The sequence below is a fragment of the Telopea speciosissima genome, chromosome 8 (genome assembly GCF_018873765.1).
Source record: "Telopea speciosissima isolate NSW1024214 ecotype Mountain lineage chromosome 8, Tspe_v1, whole genome shotgun sequence".
Taxonomy (NCBI): domain Eukaryota; kingdom Viridiplantae; phylum Streptophyta; class Magnoliopsida; order Proteales; family Proteaceae; genus Telopea; species Telopea speciosissima.
Genome location: NC_057923.1, coordinates 6,810,836 through 6,831,128, shown reverse-complemented (window position 1 = coordinate 6,831,128; position 20,293 = coordinate 6,810,836). Strand labels below are relative to the sequence as shown.

Here is a 20,293-nt window from a genome sequence, read left to right as displayed (position 1 = left end):
TTTTTTTCCTTTTTTTCTTTTTTCTCTCTCTTCTCCTTCGTGTTTCTGCCCTAAGTCCAGCCACCACCACCAACCTCCTCCACCTCCACCAGCCCTCCGCCACCATCGGCAGCCTTCCGCCAGCCCTCTACCACCACCAGCCACCCTCTGCCACCTCCGCCGGCCCTTCCTTTCTCCCGCCAGGCCCTCCCACCCCTTCTGCCACTACCGCCAGCCCTCCCAGGGCCACCCCCCTTCTTCCGCCTCCACCGCCAGCCCCCCACCTCTCGCCTTCCTTTCTTTTTCGCGAGAGGATCTCTCTTACCTTACCGTTAATTTTTTCCCACCCTTGGTGGTGAGTTGACTCCCGCCAAGGGTCCTTTTTTTCCCTCCGTATGATTTAATTATTTTTGGAGGCCTTGTTTTTTGAGTTCTGCGATTTTTTTCAGCCACCATGCTTGACGCTTTGGAGATCACCTCTGCTTCTTCTAGATCTGATGGTTCATTGCAACGTGATTTTATTCTGTTTTATTGTGAACACCATCAAGTTGAATGGAAGTAATTATCTTATGTGGTCTCGTTCTTGTTTATTTGCGATTGGTTCCCGTGGCTTATCTGGCTACATCACGGGCACCACGGTCAGGCCTACAGAGACTGGTTCTGCACAGGATCGCTGGATGAATTTTAATTTCTTGGTCATGTCATATCTGGTTAATTCCATGGACCAAGACATTGTTGGGCGGTACCTTCTTCTTGATTTGGCTGCAAAAATATGGAAGACAACCGAAGATACTTATTCTCAAGTTGGGAATGCTGCCCCAGTATGAATATCTTTGAGAACCCCGATACCCAAATATCCCTTGTGAAGTTAGACAACACCAACTATTTGGATTGGGCTCACTCTGTGAAGTTATCTCGTGAAGTAGGGGGAAACTGGGGTACATCGCTAGTTCTATGAAGGCCCCTGCTGTGACTGATCCCATATATCTGAAATGGGAGATCGAGAATTCAACCGTTATGACTTAGTTGATTTTTGCAAAGGAGATTTGTGATAATGTATCTAAGACATTTGACCGAGTAGGTGACTCGGCAAAGGTCTATCAAATTCTTCAAAAGGTCATCACAATGAAACAAGGTGACCGTAGTATCTCTGACTATTACAATACTGTCATTGGTCTTTGGGAGGAGTATGACCACTATAGGAACCTCTAGCTGTCCAGCCCTGAAGATGAAGCAAAGGTGTATAGAACACTTGAGAAGGAACATGTTCTTATTTTACTTGGTGGGCTTAATTCAGAATTTGAGCCAATCCGACTGCAAAATTTTGGGGGCATTCACCTCTTCCATCTTTAGATGAAGTGTGTAGCTATTTACAGAGTAAAGAGACCAGGAGAGTATCCATGGACACTACACCATTCCTGGAGAGATCTGCCCTTGTCTCTAGCTGTTACAGAGATTGGCGAGGTGGGGAGAGAGGCCAAGGGCTACTTCCTGTAGATAACAGAGACAGATTTAAATGTGATCATTGTGGGAAATTGGGGCACACTAAAGAGAGATGTTGGGTGCTTCATGGTCATCCCCCTGGTATGCGTGGTGGCAGGAGAGAGGGAGAATACACACTGTGACAACTGAGACTGAGCTATCTGGACTACAGGCAGATCTTGATTCCCTTACTAGGGAGGATATTGTAGCAGTCCGCATGATGATGCCTTGACTTGGCCACTCTTCTACTGCTTATATAGTGCCTCCTTTAGTATAAGACTCTTCGACATCAACCATGTAGGTCTCTACATCTGCACCTTCCACTGCTCCTTCTTGGTCATTGATTTTGGTACTACCACTCACATGATTGGTATGTCTCAGTGTTATGGTTCCTACTATATTTGCTCGAGAAGGGATAAGGTTAGGATTGTTGATGGTTCCCTTTCTTCTATTTTTGGTAAAGGTAGTGTTCAGGTCACTCCTTACTATTTTCCTTGATTTTATCCTTATGTTCCTAATTTTGCCACTAATCTGTTATTTGTAAGTCATCTAACGAAATCCTTGAATTGCTATGTGACCTTATTTCCTTCTTGTTGTCTTTTTCAGTATTTGGCGACGAAGAGGACTATTGATTTAGACCTTCCTATTGTTGTGAGAAAAGGAAAGAGAGCTTGCACTAATCTTGTAGCCCAGTTTGAATCCTATGATGTTCTTTCTCATATAGGTGTTGTCTTCACTGTTGTTCTCTCTTCTATTTCCTTTCCCAAGAATGTCACTGAGGCTATGTCTGGCCCAAAGTGGAAGCAAGCCATGTCTAAGGAAATGATGGCACTTGAGAAGAACTGTACTTGGAAACTGATTGATCTTCCCAGGGGGAGAGTTCCAGTTGTTAAGGACCGATCAAATGGTACAGTTGAGAGATACAAGGCCTGGTTGGTGGCCAAAGGATACAGTCAGGTGTATGGGATTGATTATTAGGAGACATTTGCTCTAGTGGCTAAGCATAACTCAATAAGAGTTCTCTTATCTTTGGTGGCTAATAAAGATTGGCAATTGTATTAGTTGGATGTGAATAACGCTTTCCTCCATGGTGATCTAGAAGAGGAAGTATACATGTAGAATCCAACTGGCTTCAAATTTCCCTCAGCTGAAGGGAAAGTGTTCCTACTCAAGAAGACACTATATGGTCTCAAACAGTCCTCAAAGACTTGGTTTAAAAGGTTTAGACATGCCATTTTGAAGAATGGGTATTCCCAGAACCAAGCTGAGGACACTCTATTTACCCAGCAAGGTAATGGTACCATCACATCCTTTATTGTCTATGTTGATGACATTGTAGTGACTGGAGAGGACAGGGTTGAGATAGCTAGGTTGAAGATTTACTTGGCTCAACAGTTTGAGATTAAAGATTTGGGTTCCTTAAAGTACTTCTTGGGGATTGAAGTGTCATGGCCTAAGAAGGGAATAAATATATGTCAAAGCAAGTTTGTCTTAGACTTGTTGAAACTTGAAAGAGACAGGGATGTTGAGTTGCAAACCAACAAACTCTCCTATTGATCAGAATCATAAGCTAGGAGAAGACTGTGAACCTTCCCTTGTTGATGCAGTGCAATACCAGAGACTTGTAGGGAAGTTGATTTATCTCTCTTTGACTCGCCCAGATATCACCTATGCAGTTGGGACGGTGAGTCAGCTTATGCATGCCCCCAAGAGTAAGCACTTGGATGTTGTATATCCGATCCTCAGATACTTGAAGTCCTTTCCAAGAAAAAGTCTTCTATATGCCAAGTACAACCATTTAAGAATTAAAGGCTATATTGATGCTGATTGGGCTAGTTCAGTTTCTGACAGGCGATCTACATCTGGCGATTGTACTTTTGTGGGTGGTAATATGGTCACATGGAGGAGTAAAAAGCAACCGGTTGTGGCTCCGTCAAGTGTAGAGGCAGAATTTAGAGCTATGGCTCATGGAGTATGTGAACTCCTATGGTTGAGACTGTTGGTCCAAGAGTTGGGATTTGATACTGAAGCACCTATGAGACTCTATTGTGACAACAAGGCTGTTATAAGTATAACACACAACCATGTCCAACATAATAGGACAAAACACATTGAGGTGGGTTGACATTTCATCAAGGAGAAGATTGACTCTGGCTACATTTGTACTCCTTTTGTTAAGATAGGCGATCAATTAGCTGAAATCTTTACCAAGGGGCTCATCCTTCATCAGTTTAGGGTACCTATTACGCAAGCTAGGAATGTATGACATTTATTCTCCAGCTTGAGGGGGAGTGTTAGAGTTTATATAATAAGGGTTGTTTGGGTACGTTTTAGTATCTTGTTATTTAGTGTTGTAATTTTCCTGTTTTACCTTTTACCTCCCTAGGGAGGTGGTTGTAATTGTCATTTCATATTAGTAAATCAAATAGGGGAGAGGAAACAACTCTCTCCATCATTTGGTTGCACATCTTCTTCTCTTCTCACCTCCTACCTTCTCCTCTCTTCTCTTGATACGATCTTTACACCATTTCCAACTTGAGTAGTGTTAGGAGTTCAGAGTCTAAGGGATATTTTGAGAACAATGTTGTTTCAGAATGTATAATGTTAATGAATGAATGAATAGTATTTATGAGATATATATAATTGTATGCACAACATGAACAAGATTTTTGTTGTACACCTTTGTAAATAACTGTCACCTGTGTTTACTTTTTACTTGAACTGTTATCCAATATCTGATGCTTCCGTTGTGTTGTATGCGATACTGGGACTTTTGCTACTACTTTTACATGTTTATTTGTGACCTTCTGGGTTGGTGCTTGCGAGAGCAGTGCCTAGAACCCTGTCTGGGTTCGGGATGTTGCAAGTTCACTGTAATGTCATATTGAATTGTAAATTTTATCCTTTTATCTTTTTACCTTTTACCTCCCTAGGGAGGCATATGCAATTTCAAGGAATGTTTAATGGACAATATAGGGGAGAGAATTCGATTTCTCTCCCCACAGTTCTCTCTCTCAACTCTTCTCCTCCTCTCTTATCAGCTTTTACTCCTTGTTCCTTGGTTGAATCAATCCATACCTGGTTTCTAACTAATAATACAAACAAAATATAGGAATAATATAGTTGAAGTATAAATATGTGAACTTTCCATATTTAAAGACATTTTATGTACACAATTTATCCAAACTCGACACAGATATATGCCTGCTATAGGTTAATAGAATTAAAAATTTTCATTAAAACTATAATATAGATCTCAAACGCTTGACCTAAAACACATACAGTAGAAGTCATACCATCAAGCTACACGTCTTATTAGTGTTTTAAGGAGAAAATTCATTGGTAGATGGGTGTTGGTCAATCTGACCATTGGATACCAGGGGAATTCCTGGATACGCCACATGTTAATTTTAGCGAGCCATTTCAACAGTATGTCCCACTATATATGGGATTTCCCCCCTTGTTTCTTCAATGGTTCTTGTTCTTCAAACAGACCCCCAACAGATTTAAAACTTACTACCAATCTCTAGAACATCGTATTGACAATTAGAGAAGTTGGAATGGTTTAAAAATTAAGTCATGCGTCCATGATGACGTGAAGAACATTATCAATGAAGTTGAGTCCTAACCAAACTGCCATTTGGCAGTAGTGCTGGCTGGGTTACAGCCTTGCATTTGCGGGAAACCACCCCTAAATTTAATATCTTTAGTTTTCTCTACTTATTAAAATGTTATCCAGTCAAATAAGTAGGGTGAGCTACCCACCGTCAACATGACAACAACCCCTTTACTAAATGGGTTTGTTGCGTTCTGTATGATTCCCTCCACCCAAATCCACTAATTCCTTTGCTGTCGTTGTCTCAACTCAGCAGGTTCTGTCAGAAATTGCCACTTGTTTCCATCTAGATATTTACATCCCCATCTCACATCCTACCATAGTTGTCGGAGTCTAGGCAACCCAAGGCATTGGAGGGGGCCTGTACTCAAGTCAACACCAACAAGGCGCCCATGGCACCTGCCTTAGTGACTAAGGCGTCCCTAGGCGACGACTTGACAACAATGCACCCACCCCCAATAATTCAACCCACATTTAGGGATGTGTATAGCCAGGACATGTGTGGGATAGGGTCAGCCTCCTTCAGCCCAAGTATTTGTGAAATTCATTAATGTATCAGATTTGTGTCGGATCACCCCTGATCTGATCCAATTATCTGACAGATCACTGACACAGTGATTCAAATCCGAATCTGATAAAGATCTGAATATCCAATTCGAGTCCGATCCATAGTTGTCATGGCGACTAGGTGACCCAAGGTGTTGGAGGGGCGCCTAGGAGTGCAGTATTTGAATATGTAATTTAACAATGATAATTTTATATAATTATGCTTATATGCAACATAGAAGTAATATCAATGCAATATGATATAATTATGTTAGTAATGACTTAATATGAGAAACCAACATATAATAAACAAAGCATAGGGTATAATATAAGCATACTCAAAAAAATAAAAGCAATAAACATAAATCAACGTAAACTAGTGAAGTGTCAACAAAGCATGCTATTGCCTTGGATCCAAGAAACAGCCTGGATGCCTAAGCAGTGCCTAGGTGACGCCTTGACAACTATGATCCGATCTGATCTATTTATGTATGAACTTATTATTAGTCTAAATAGAAAAAGAAATAAAGAAGTAAAAAACAATGCTTTATGCCATCAATTTAGGGAATTATCTGTTTCACTGGTTTGACATATTTTTCGTAGAATCAAAGGTGCTCCGTTCGCGCCACAGGAAACATCCTTAAATGAGCCTGAGAAGCAAGGCTCAGGGCTTATCCATCCTATTTGGAGAATCAACATAAACTTCACATAGAAAATGATCAAGTGAATTCCTTGACTAGAAGAGTGAACATAGACATATAGAGTTAGTTTACATTAGAAATACTATTCCCAGACATTATCATTTATTTTATCTTAGTACAACACTTCAAAAATATAACATCAATAGGGGTGATAACCGAAATATAAGCTGGTCGAGAGGACCATGGTGTACCCAAACATCACATATACATAGATCCTGCAATTTCATATTCAGAATAATACGAAATTCAGGATCCAGCGTTGTACAGGTGGGGAGCTTTAACATTTTTTATTTTCATTATGGAAAGTTGGAAACCCCTTCCAAGGGAAAGGATCAGGTATCCTATTATATGATTCTTATGGTCACTAGAATACTAGTATTTTTATCTTTTCACCAAGGAGGGCTCCCAGTTTATCAAAAACCAGGGCCACCAAAATCACTACCCATTAATAATTTTACAATATTAATAATAGTAATGAAGTACATGAAATCTTAGCAGGAAACAAACAAAGAAACTCTTTCACCTGTGCCGTTAGAGATTTAATTACATCCTTTGCAGCCTTGGATTTAGCAGTTTCATCCCCTGCCATTGAGGTGGCCTCCTTCAATTGTCTCGATGTTCTCTCCAACTCAGCTTCCAAAAGTTGGGATTTGAGGGTAAGTTCCTCTACCTACAGAAAAGATCCCAGTCAATCACTAATCAGCATCCTGCCATAATTTTAGCAAAAAGATATCATCTAGTATTGCACTGCCCTTCCATCACTTCAGTAAGCCAACATCTAAATCAAGTAATTGCTTAATAATAATGTTTTTTTTGTTACATTTATATCATTTCTAGGTTTAACCAATTAAGTGAAAGAAATATTTACAATTTCAGCAGGCTAAGTCCCACTAAATTTTTTCTGCGTTTTTCTTTGGGATAAAAAATCTAGTAAATACTAGTCAGATTCAAGTCCATGAGTGCATAATCTGCTGATGTAGACTGTTTTACGGGAAACCTCTTGCAGGTATGTGGGGACCATAGACCAAAAACTTAACAGTTCAGATGACCATGACCATCTGACAGTTTACATTATTTTGTACAGCAGATAGGACTTAAGTCATGGATGCAAGAAATCTCCTCTATTCAATTATCCAAACAATGTCATGGCTTGATACTTATATGTTAACAAATCATAATTGAATGAATGGCTTGAATGATCTGAATGATCAAGCAAGCCTTTAATTTATAATTAAAGAGATTACAAAAGAGGGACAGAATTGCCCTTACACTAGCCGACTCTATTAAGAGATTCAGCAGAATATAAAAAGAACTTAAAAATAACTCCCAAAAAACCAGAATACCCCCACGGTATTCTGGATTACATAATTCAACACTTCCCCTCAAGTTGGCGCATAAATGTCAAACATGCCCAACTTGACTAAAGCAGGATGAAACAACTTTCCAGACAATCCCTTGGTGAAAATATCAGCAAGCTGATCAGTAGACTTTACAATGGGAATACAAATCAATCCTTCTTCCAACTTTTCCTTGATAAAATGCTTATCCACCTCAACACGTTTGGTATGATAATGCTGTATTGGATTATGTGCAATGCTGAATGCAGCCTTATTGTCACAATACAACATCATAGGGAGACAAATAGGAACACCAAGGTCTTGTAGCAAACCCTTCAGCCATAGTAACTCACAAATGCCTTGTGCCATAGCACGGAATTCTGCTTCAACACTAGAATGAGCTACCACATTCTGCTTCTCCCTATGCCAAGTGACAAGATTGCCACCTACAAAAGAACGATACCCAGAAATAAACTTGCGGTCCAGCCCAATCAATATCAGTATATGCCTCTATCTGTAGGTGATCATGAGGAGACAGGAGCTGACTTCAAGTAGTGAAGAATACGAAGAACAACCTCTATATGGAAAGAGTAGGGATCATGCGTGAACTCAGTTACAGTGCTCACTGCGACAGCAATGTCTGGACTTGTGTGTGAGAGATAAATCAACTTCCGTACTAACCTCTGGTACCGGCCTTTATCAACAGGTTCACCCTACTTTTCCTTAAGGCGAACATTAGCTTCTATAGGAGTATCTGAAGGGTGACATCCTAACAAACCAGTCTCTATCAACAAATCTAGGACATACTTCCTTTGGGAGAGAAAGATGCCCTTGGAAGATTTGGCAACTTCAATCCCAAGAAAGTACCCTAACTTTCCTAGATCCTTAATCTCAAACTCCTATCTAAGAAAGGTCTTCAAATGGCTGATCTCATCACCATCATTGCCAATGACCACAATATCATCAACGTAGACTATAAGAACAATGACTTTTTCACCAATCCTCTTTATAAAAAGAGTATGATCAGCATTACTCTGCTTGTAGCCTACAAAAATCATGGCCTTGTGAAACCGGCCAAACCATGCTCGAGGTGACTGCTTCAGCCCATAAAGTGCACGCTTCAATCTACACATTTTGCCTTGGGTTTTGTTACAAGAGAACCCTGGTGGAATATCCATATACACTCATTAAGAAAAGCATTCTTCACATCTAGCTACTGCAAATCCCACCCAAGATGATGGGTGATTGAAACACACTTGATTGGGATGTTTGCTGCTGTAGGACATCCACCGTAGTTATGGGATTAAGGACTTCAAAGACTGATTAAGTTTGTATCGAAACGAGTAAACTGTACAATCCGCAATAAATTTAAACTTTTTGGAACTTGTATGATCTTAGGTTCCAGCTCTGTGTCCATGATTGCTTCGATGCTATGGGCTGCATTGGTTGAGGACACAGATGAAATACTCGACACACCTATGGAGGATTCCAAGGATCCTTCCCAACTTGCCCTTCTGGAGTCAGAGGACCCCGATGGAACCTTGCACCGGAGTTACCTGTGTCGGATTTGCTGCCTGGAGGCTATGCAAAAGCTTTCCCTCAATTAGAATTATTGTAAATATAATTTAAATGTATTTATATAATGTTTTGTACGACCAAATAGAATTAGAGGGGTATTTTAGTCAAATTGCCTCTGTGGGACCCACATCTCCAGTGGGGAATCCTGTTCCAGACAATTACCCGTATCCGGATCACCCCTGATGTCGCATGACATCTTTCTATGGTGAAAATAAGGCAATAAATACAAAAATTCAGGTTTAAATCTAATATTATGCCCAAAAGACCATACTACCCCTTAGTGCTTAAATATCACTCATATATATATATATATAACCTTCTTTAACTATTCACAAATCACAAACTTAACTAAAGAAAGCTGAAAAATTCGTCCCAGCTTGGAGAAGAAAGAAAGAAAAGGGAAAAGAGAAGAGAAGAAGGGAGAAAAGAGAGCTGTTCTTGAAGGTTTGGAGTCCATACATGAAATTGAGCTTTGGAATCTCCAATTGAGACTGAACTGCATAACTAGAGGCTGCCTGCACTTTGTTTCTGTTTCTACACTAAGTTAAGCCATGGAAACTTGCTGATTTTCCCTTTTGCTTCCCTTCTTCTCCAACCTAAATTCACCTAAACAAGCGTACCACCATTAAAGCTTCAAGGCTGAGCTTGAATATTGAAATTTTGCTATGAAGTGGACTGTTTTGGAACAGTCCTAGACCAATTAAACCTGAAATTGTGTGATTAACCCCAATCTGACCCTAATTGCTGAAACTATTAACTATGAAATAAACCCTAAGCCAACTAATTTAGGTTTAATTGATAAAATCTCCAAATTAGGAAGCCAAACATGAAATTGAACCTCTAATTAGACTGACCCACCTTAGTTTTAACCTAAAACACCAAATTTGGACCATGCATGAAAAGATCTGGCCAATTGAAGCAAAACCCCCAAATTCGGACACTGGGCCGGAAACTGTTGCAGGCCCAGGGGCGGTTGACCGGCTCCCTGGAAGTCTGCATCCGGCTCCCCCTTTTTGATGCCCCTATGATCTAAACCCTATGGGACTTGGCCTTGGACTGTCTCAGGACCTAATGAGTGATATTTGTATACTGTTATAGGTCTGTTTTTACAGTTCTTGTCTGTTTTGCTGGGTATTGGAGAGTTAATTGCAATAGGCTAAGCTACATTTCGTGTAAGGGGATTTTGACTTTAATTTCGGCGTGTTTGTGATATTTAATTTTGTTTTGTTATGGTTGCCATGTCATGCATTATACTAATAACACTGATCATATATTTTTGTTAGCTTTAACTTCTTTGCATTAGATGTGCATGATATTAGGTTGCATTTACATATTGCATTTTGCATTTATTACTTGATTCTTGGAATTTATTATGATGTTGATGTTGTTGGACAGAATTGTTGTATTATCTATTATGATTCATATGTCATCATGATAGTATGCATTGGGTTAGGATTGGCATGAACCCAGTGCTACGACCCTTACCAACAGGGGTTGAGGTGTTAGATAACCCGTGATTGGTCCGAGGGGTTAATTCCGGAATGCCATTCACTGTCCCATGTTAGCGTGTGTACTCCGCTGTGGGAACAAACAGTAGGGTTAGTCATTGGGGGTCTGCTAGGGTCCGATGAGTTCATGCCGGAACTGGCAGGTTTCCACCGTAGTAGAGTGGTATTCTTGGGAAGACCGATGAGTTCATTCCGTGAGTGGGAATATCATACCTACTACAGTAGCACTTATACCTCATGAGACTTAGTATTGCTGTTAGGTGCATTCTGAGATCTAGATCATGCATTATGGACTATTTGCACTTGCTTGTGTGTTTCCCTTACTGGGCTCGGTGGAGCTCACCCCTGTGGATCCTTTTTTTTTTTTTCTAAGATGATCTTGTTGCTGCTTCTGTGGGAGTCTCCTCTACGCAGGAGTCTCCTTCAACCCTTGGAGTTGATGCTCCTCTGACGGTGGTGCACGATGCTTCGTGCTCATGCGATGACTGTGCGTTCTCCTGAGATACTGCTAGATTCAGGCTTCTTCCCCTCTTTTACTCATACACTTTTGTATAGTTTATGTACATAAGACCTTTTGTTTTAATTCTTTTGTTTATGGAAGAATCACTGTAACTCTGGTCTTTTGAATATGTAAATATATCACTGTTCAGTTTAGTTTCCCTTTATTGCTGCCTTATTTATGCATTTAATTACTTCCGCTGCTTTTAATTCTGTATTTGTGGATATGATTGCGAATAGAGTACAACACTTGCAATCCTGGTGGGTTGGTTGGATGTGAGACACATCCAGTCATGCTTGGCCCTTAGAAATCGGGCCGGGGTGTGACATTTAAGTGGTATCAGAGCAATCATGCTCTATTTCTATTCGCAGTCAAGTTCATGATACGGCAGCTCTTGGACTCATTGATCTGAAAGTGAGTCCGGTCTAGGGTTAAATAAAAACCTTAACTAAAAGCTACCAAGTAAAAAGAAACTTGATTGTGAGACTTATATAAAAAAAATAAAATAAAAAAATAAAATAAAATAAAATAGAACCTAATATACATCAAAATAATAAAATAGATAGAACATAAAATAAGGTTAAATATGTACATTAAAAGTATGTTTTACTGTAACAAGTGCGAATAGAGAAAGAAATGAAATACCTTATGATACTAAAATATGTATTCTTGTGTTGTTATTATTATTATTAATATTGCATATAGTGTATGATGAAGCATACTATATTGTCAGTTGCTGCCTTCATACTTTATATGCGCATTCCTGTATCAAACTATAAATGCTTATGCTAATAGTTTGATTTCTTCCTCAGCTGATCAACTATGGTGGGCCAGCATCCTAACACTTATCAGAGGGGTACCACTGAGAAGCGTGCACAGGCAGCCTCTTCCTCTAACCCTGTCCATAATGATCCTCCAGCTGAGGGTGCACAAGGAAACCCTCCTGACATGCCTATACATGACGTTGTTGGCCTTGTGAACACTATAATGGAAAGGCAGCAACAGCAGATGCATCAGATGGTCACTGCCATGGGTGATCAATTCCAAGCAGTTATTAGGAATTTACAGACTCCACAGGCAGCCCCTGCTGTCCCTAACCCTCTTGCTCAGCATAATGATGCAGAAGGTCGCCTATTGGAGAGGTTTCTGAAGATCCAGCCACTCACATTTGCTGGGATTACCCAGGACACACTGCAGCCCGTGAGATGGGTAAAAGAAATGGAGAAGGCTTTTAAGTTTCTAGGCTGTACCGAAGAGCAGAAGCTTACCTGTGCTGGTTATAAGCTTCAATCTGAAGCAGAAGCTTGGTGGGAGACAACTAGGCCTATCTTAGAGGCTGCCCACCCAGTTCTGACATGGGAGATCTTCAAGCAAGCCTTCTTTGGAAACTACTTTCTCACCAGTGTAAGGAAGAAGAAGGAAATTGAATTGGCTGAGTTGACACAGGGACCTAGATCAGTGTTGGAATACCAACAGAAGTTCGAGGAGCTTTTCTTCTTTGCTCCTCCTTATCTAAACACTGATGAAGCTAAAGCTCAGAAATTTGAGGATGGGTTGAGGCCACAAATTGCCTCCATCATGACTACTCGAACCACCCAGGGTTACTCCGAGGTAGTACAGCTGGCAAAGAGAGTGGAAGATAAACAAAGAGATGCCTATCAAGTAAACCAAGGCCTTGGCAAGAGGTTTGTACCATTTGGAGACAGAGAATACAACAAGTTCTCCAAGCCCTGCTATTATAGCTCAGCTCCATCTCAGTCTCAAAAGAGTGATTCAGAATCATCAGCCCCCAAGCCGGTATATGCTAACCCCACCATAAGGGCTATTGAAGCATCGATACCTGCTGCCAGTCAAGAAGCCAAATGCTACAATTGTGGTCAATCGGGCCACTTTTCAAGGTCATGTTACAACCAGAGACCCATACTCCCTTATCGACAATAAGGAAACCAGCCTCAGGGGCGAGTTATCTCCGTCTCTGCTGATGATGCTAGGGCAAACCAGACAGTTGCTATAGGTATCACCCTTGTCTATGCATTATTAGTATATTCATTGTTTGATATCATGCATGTGTATACACTAAGTCCTTATCATATAGGTACCATTCCTATTTGTTTATCACCGGCATATGCACTGTTTGACACCCATAGGGTCAGTGATAGAACTAAGCACGGTATCTGGACCGTGTTCAGTAAAGATTTCTGGCCAAGAGATGATTGTCCATTTGATTCAGCTTGATATGACTGACTTTGAAGTCATATTAGGTATGGATTGGTTAGGCGGCATACAAAGTAGATGTGCTTTATGCAGAGAGGAAAGTCTTATTCAAGCCAAGAGCCGAGAAAGAATTTATGTTCGTGGGTGACAAAAGTGAAGACTTAGGAGTATAATATAGCTTAGAAATGCCTTAAAAAATAATAATAAATAAATAAATAAAAAAAGAAGAATAATACTACATTGCTTAGATTAAGTAAACAAAAGAAAAAGGATAGGAGAAAGCTAGACAAATGGGAACTCATCTCACAACTGATACAAGGGGGTTTAATGAAGATAAAAACATATATAGGCTTTAACAAAGATCAAATAGGACTGCTAAGTAAACCACAATAAAATCTCTAATACGAACTATAAGGAACTAACCTAATTTCATGGAAAGTGCATTGAAAATTAGACCCAAAGAAAGTATAGCACTATAGGTGACTGAACCCCCTATGAAAGCAACCCAAGAAGCCATAGGAGACGTGTAGAAGCGAATAATAACATTTGATATAATTAGGCTAGGCTTACCTAAGGCCTAGGATCTATTAAAACCCCAATCAAATTTTAAGTAACCTGAAGTATTAGAAGGAGAACCTCCTAGATAAGAAGAAATTTCACATAAGAAAACTTATGAACAATCCAAGAATTGAAAGGTATAGGAAAATTTAAGGATTTCATAATGAAAGACCTAAGAATGCTAGTTTAGGCATCCTGCCAAACACCTTAAAGGCATTAGAATAACAAGCTCTTCTTTAAAAATAAAATAAAATAAAATAAATTTTGAATTCCTTCACTTAAAACATAATGCAGTCAAGACAAGAACAACTGAGAATGGAAAGGGACTGAAACTGAAAGATTTGATAATACTTTGCTCAACGATAGGTATGAGTGGAGTAATGGGTCCCCGAATGTCCCCTCCGTTATTGGGAGTGAGCAATAGGGATCCCATTAATATTCCAATTCATCCTACAGTTAAGTAGTGCAAAACCAGAAGTGAAAGTCTTCATAAAGGAAAAACCCTATAAGCAAGAATTGACAAATTTATACACTACAACCCAAACTTAAAAAATATTGATAAAAGTATAATAATCTAATTATATGAAGATATCATGAACAAAATGGAATTTAAATACAAGAAGAACATAAACAAATACTAAAGAATAATAAGAACGAAAATAATGATAACAATATTAATGAGAATATTTTCTTTGGATTCTTAGTGTAGATACTTACTTTGTCGATATGCTGAGTAAGCCTTGTAATGGATTCTTCCCAGCTTACATTAGATACTCTAGGACCCCCCTGTTGTTTATTCGTGTGTGTTTACAGAAAGAATAGGAGAGTTTAGGAAATGAGAGTAGTGTCTTTGGTCAGTTTAAAATGATGTCTGACCCGGAACCGGTCAACAAAGCCATCAACCAATAGATCGTACGGTACGTCAGTACCCAATACAGGAGACGACTTAAGAGTGTAAGTTATAATGCAGTTGAAGTAACCTCAACTGTTCGGATTACCAGCTGCGTCAATTTCGAGGACGAAATTCGAATAAGGGGGGTGGAGTGTAAAATCTGCAATAAATTTAAACTTTTTGGAACTTGTATGATCTCAGGTTCCAGCTCTGTGTCCATGATTGCTTCGATGCTATGGGCTGCATTGGTCGAGGACACAGATGAAATACTCGACACACCTATGGAGGATTCCAAGGCTCCTTACCAACTTGCCCTTCTGGAGTTAGAGGACCCCGATGGAACCTCGCACCGGAGTTACCTGTGTTGGATTTGCTGCCTGGAGGCTATGCAGAAGCTTTCCCTCAATTAGAATTATTGTAAATATAATTTAATTGTATTTATATAATGTTTTGTACGACCAAATAGAATTAGAGGCGTATTTTAGTCAATTACCTCTGTGGGACCCACATCTCTAGTGGAGAATCCTGTTCCAGACAATTACCCGTATCCAGATCACCCCTGATGTCACATGACATCTTTCTATGGTGAAAATAAGGCAATAAATACAAAAATTCAGGTTTAAATCTAATATTATGCCCAAAAGACCATACTGCCCCTTAGTGCTTAAATATCACTTATATATATATATATATATATATATATATATATATATATATATATATATAACCTTCTTTAACTATTCACAAATCACAAACTTAACTAAGGAAAGCTGAAAAATTCGTCCCAACTTGGAGAAGAAAGAAAGAAAAGGGAAAAGAGAAGAGAAGAAGGGAGATAAGAGAGCTGTTCTTGAAGGTTTGGAGTCCATACCTGACATTGAGCTTTGGAATCTCCAATTGAGACTGAACTGCATAACTAGAGGCTGCCTGCACTTTGTTTCTGTTTCTACACTAAGGTAAGCCATGGAAATTTGCGGATTTTCCCTTTTGCTTCCCTTCTTCTCCAACCTAAATTCACCTAAACAAGCTTACCACCATTAAAGCTTCAAGGCTGAGCTTGAATATTGAAATTTTGCTATGAATTGGACTGTTTTGGAACAGTCCTAAACCAATTAAACCCGAAATTGTGTGATTAACCCCAATCTGACCCTAGTTGCTGAAACTATTAACTATGAAATAAACCCTAAGCCAACTCATTTAGGTTTAATTGATAAAATCCCTAAATTAGGAAGTCAAACATGAAATTGAACCTCTAATTAGACTGACCCACCTTAGTTTTAACCTAAAATACCAAATTTGGACCATGCATGCAAAGATCTGGCCAATTGAAGCAAAACCCCCAAATTCGGACACTGGGCCAGATGCTGTTGTAGGCCTAAGGGCGGTTGACTGGCTCCCTGAAAGTCTGCATCCGGGTCCCCCTTTTTGATGCCCCTATGACCTAAACCCTATGGGACTTGGCCTTGGACTGTCTCAAGACTTAATGATTGATATTTGTATGCCGTTATAGGTCTGTTTCTACTGTTCTTGTCTGTTTTGCTGGGTCTTGGAGAGTTAATTGCAATAGGCTAAGCTACATTTCAGGTAAGGGGATTTTGACTTTAATTTCGGCGTGTTTGTGATATTTAATTTTGTTTTGTTATGGTTGCCATGTCATGCATCATACTAATAACACTGATCATGTATTTTTGTTAGCTTTAACTTCTTTGCATTAGATGTGCACGATATTAGGTTGCATTTCCATATTGCATTTTGTATTTATTACTTGATTCTTGGAATTTATTATGATGTTGATGTTGTTGGACAAAATTGTTGTATTATCTATTATGATTCATATGTCATCATGATAGTATGCATTGGGTTAGGATTGGCATGAACCCAGTGCTACGACCCTTACCAACAGGGGTTGAGGTGTTGGACAACCTGTGGTAGGTCCGAGGGGTTAATTCCGGAATGCCATTCACTGTCCCATGTTAGCGTGTGTACTCCGCTGTGGGAACAAGCAGTAGGGTTAGTCATTGGGGGTCTGGTAGGGTCCGATGAGTTCATGCTGGAACTGGCGGGTTTCCACCGTAGTAGAGTGGTATTCATGGAAAGACCGATGAGTTCATTCCGTGACTGGGAATATCATACCTACTACAGTAGCACTTATACCTCATGAGAATTACTATTGCTGTTAGGTGCATTCTTAGATCTAGATCATGCATCATGGACTATTTGTACTTGCTTGTGTGTTTCCCTTACTGGGCTCGGTGGAGCTCACCCCCATGGATTCTTATTTTTTTTTCTCAGATGATCTTGTTACTGCTTCTGTGGGAGTCTCCTCTACGCAAGACTCTCCTTCAGCCTTGGAGTTGATGCTCCTCTGACGGTGGTGCACGATGCTTCGTGCTCGTGCGATGACTGCGCGTTCTCCTGAGATACTGCTAGATTCAGACTTCTTCCCCTCTTTTACTTATATACTTTTGTATAGTTTATGTACATAAGACCTTTTGTTTTAATTCTTTTGTTTATGGAAGAATCACTGTAACTCTGGTCTTTTGAATATGTAAATATATCACTGTTCAGTTTAGTCTCCCTTTATTGCTGCCTTATTTATACATTTAATTGCTTCCGCTGCTTTTAATTCTGTATTTGTGGATATGATTGCGAATAGAGTACAACACTTGCGATCCTGATGGGTTGGTTGGATGTGAGACACATCCAGTCATACTTGGCCCTTAGAAACCGGGCCGGGGTGTGACATTTAAGTGGTATCAGAGCAATCATGCTCTATTTCTATTCGCAGTCAAGTTCATGATACGGCAGCTTTTGGACTCATTGATCTGACGGTGAGTCCGGTCTAGAGTTAAATAAAAACCTTAACTAAAAGCTACCAAGTAAAAAGAAACTTGATTGTGAGACTTGTATAAAAATAAATAAATAAATAAAATAAAATAGAACCTAAGATACATCAAAATAATAAAATAGATAGAACATAAAATAAGGTTAAACATGTACATTAAAAGTATGTATTACTGTAACAAGTGCGAATAGAGAAAGAAATTAAATACCTTATGATACTAAAATATGTATTCTTGTGTTATTATTATTATTATTATTAATATTGCATATAGTGTATGATGAAGCAAACTATATTGTCAGTTGCTGCATTCATACTTTATATGCGCATTCCTGTATCAAACTATAAATGCATATGCTAATAGTTTGATTTCTTCCTCAGATGATTAACTATGGTGGGCCAACATCCTAACACTTATCAGAGGCGTACCACTGAGGGGTGTGCACAGGCAGCCTCTTCGCCTAACCCTGCCCATAATGATCCTCCAGCTGAGGGTTTCCCCCTGCACTTCATTCCTCCCACCTTCATTAGTGGCTCCAAGGCAGCCCATTACAAAGCTGATCTCCTTCTCCATAAGGCCAAGAAATGGGATAACTGCCTTGTGGGGCATTTCATGGGATCCCGACCCCCCTTCCCTCTTGTAAAAGCTTCTCTTTCAAAGCAATGGAAAACAAATGGACGATTTGAAACATACTTGCTCGACAACGGCTTTTTATCTTCACATTTGCTGAAGACAAAAACAGAGATAGAGTCATGACTGGAGGTCCCAGGAACGTTGGAAGAAAACCTCTATTTCTCCGGCAATGGAACCGATACCTTCAGCTTCATCGTCTCGACCTCAGTTCTCTTCCAATCTGGATCTCTCTCCCTGGGCTCCCCTTACATTTCTGGTGTAAGGAAGGACTTAGTGTGGTTGGCTCGGTCCTTGGAACTCCTCTCTTTTCAGATGGCAGAACAAAGCTCCAGGATCGTCTCACCTTCGCCAGAATCTGCGTGGATGTTCCGGCGGATTCTCCCCTTCCAACTTCCATCCTCCTTGTTGATGACGAAGGATTCTCCTTCAACCAGGCTGTTTACTATGATTGGAGACCCCCGCAGTGCTTATCTTGCAAAGTTTTTTGCCATTTGTCTGGAGAATGTCCTGAGGCTGGGAACGAAGCCACTGTTGAAGCTTCTCCTGCGCTGCCCTCTTCTATTGAAGGCCCCAACTCTGCCTTAGCATCAAGAAACCACTCTTTCGAAGTCTCTACTTCTCTCCCAATTGCTTCTGAGCAGTACAGGCCTAAGCACGGCCGGAGAAGAAGCCGCCATCAGAAATCTGGCCGGAAGGGTCTCCCGGCGTCTGTCTCTCCCAAGCGTCCTTATCCCTCTAACCAACTGGTCTCCCCTCCTACTATCGCAGATTCAAAACGATTCTCTCTTCTCCAAGTCGAGTCCTTTTCCGATGGTGCAGCTTTCCCCCTCTCCGATCTGCAAAGTCCTTGTCTTCTTCCTGAGTCAATCCCCTCTGTCCCTCCTCGTGTCGAGCCTAGTACACTTGCTGCCTTTCTGCAAACCTCTCCTAAGATGCTTCCCCTTCACCTCGGTATCACCTCCTTTCTAAATTCAATGTCTAAATCCTTTCTTTCCTCCTCGCCTTCTCTTACCGCGACTCCTCTTTCCATTTCCACTTTGTCTTCTCTCTCCATGAATTCCCCATCCAACGATGTGGTCCCCCTCCTGCCTAATTGTCTCCTATCCACTCCTCCTTCTCTCTCCCCGATTCCCTCTTCCATCGGCGTGTTCCCCCCCTTTTCGACTCCCCATATTGTGGTCCCCCCTATCGAATTGTCTCCTATCCACTCCTTCTCTCTCCCCGATTCACTCTTCCATTGGCAAGGTCCCCCCCCTTTTTGACTCCCCATGTCGCCCAATCCAGCTCTGGTCCCTCCTTCACTGGCCCATCTTCTTGTGGCCCAGCTCCCTCCCCTTGCCCCTCTTTATTTGGCCCTTCTGGCCCATCTGGTTTAAATAGGCCTACCCCTTCTTCTCTTTCAATCCTTAATTATACCCGGTATCCTCTCCCTGCCGCCTCCTCCCCTTCTCTTCAAGTTTTCCGTCGCTGTAACCCCAGTTCCCCTCCTTTCCCTAAGAAGAATCCCTACCTTACCTACTCCCTCGCCGCCCTGAATTTGAATGTGCCTTTTCTTTTAGATTATAGATTCAATGCTTTAAGTGGTGAGCCTATTGACCCGGGTTAGTTGGCCTCTTTGAGCCAGGCTTAGTTCTTTGGTTTGCTTGGCTTATTCTTTTGTGCATTTTTTGGGTTAGGCTTTGGCAGTTGTTTTGTCCCTACCTTTTGGTAGGGCTTAGTGTCGGCTCTTGCTTGTATCCTCTCCCCCCCTCTTTCTCCCTTTGGTATTGAATTATTTATTCATCCAAAAAAAAAAAAAAATCCCACCCAAGATTAACTGCACAAGATAACAAAACTCGGACAGTATTCAGCTTTGCAACAGGGGCAAAGGTCTCCTATTAATCAATCCCATATGTCTGAGTGAACCC

The 20,293-nt window shown here is 40.5% G+C and overlaps 1 protein-coding gene across 1 annotated transcript in view; it reads right to left on the bottom strand.

Annotated features, from left to right (window-relative positions):
- The window catches only part of LOC122671218 (PH, RCC1 and FYVE domains-containing protein 1-like), a 107,956-nt gene that overhangs the window by 26,382 nt on the left and 61,281 nt on the right, over positions 1-20,293 (bottom strand). The window contains exon 6 of the mRNA XM_043868330.1: positions 6,848-6,994. Within this exon, the coding sequence (XP_043724265.1) occupies positions 6,848-6,994 (147 nt within the window). The remainder of the gene's footprint in view (positions 1-6,847; positions 6,995-20,293) is intronic.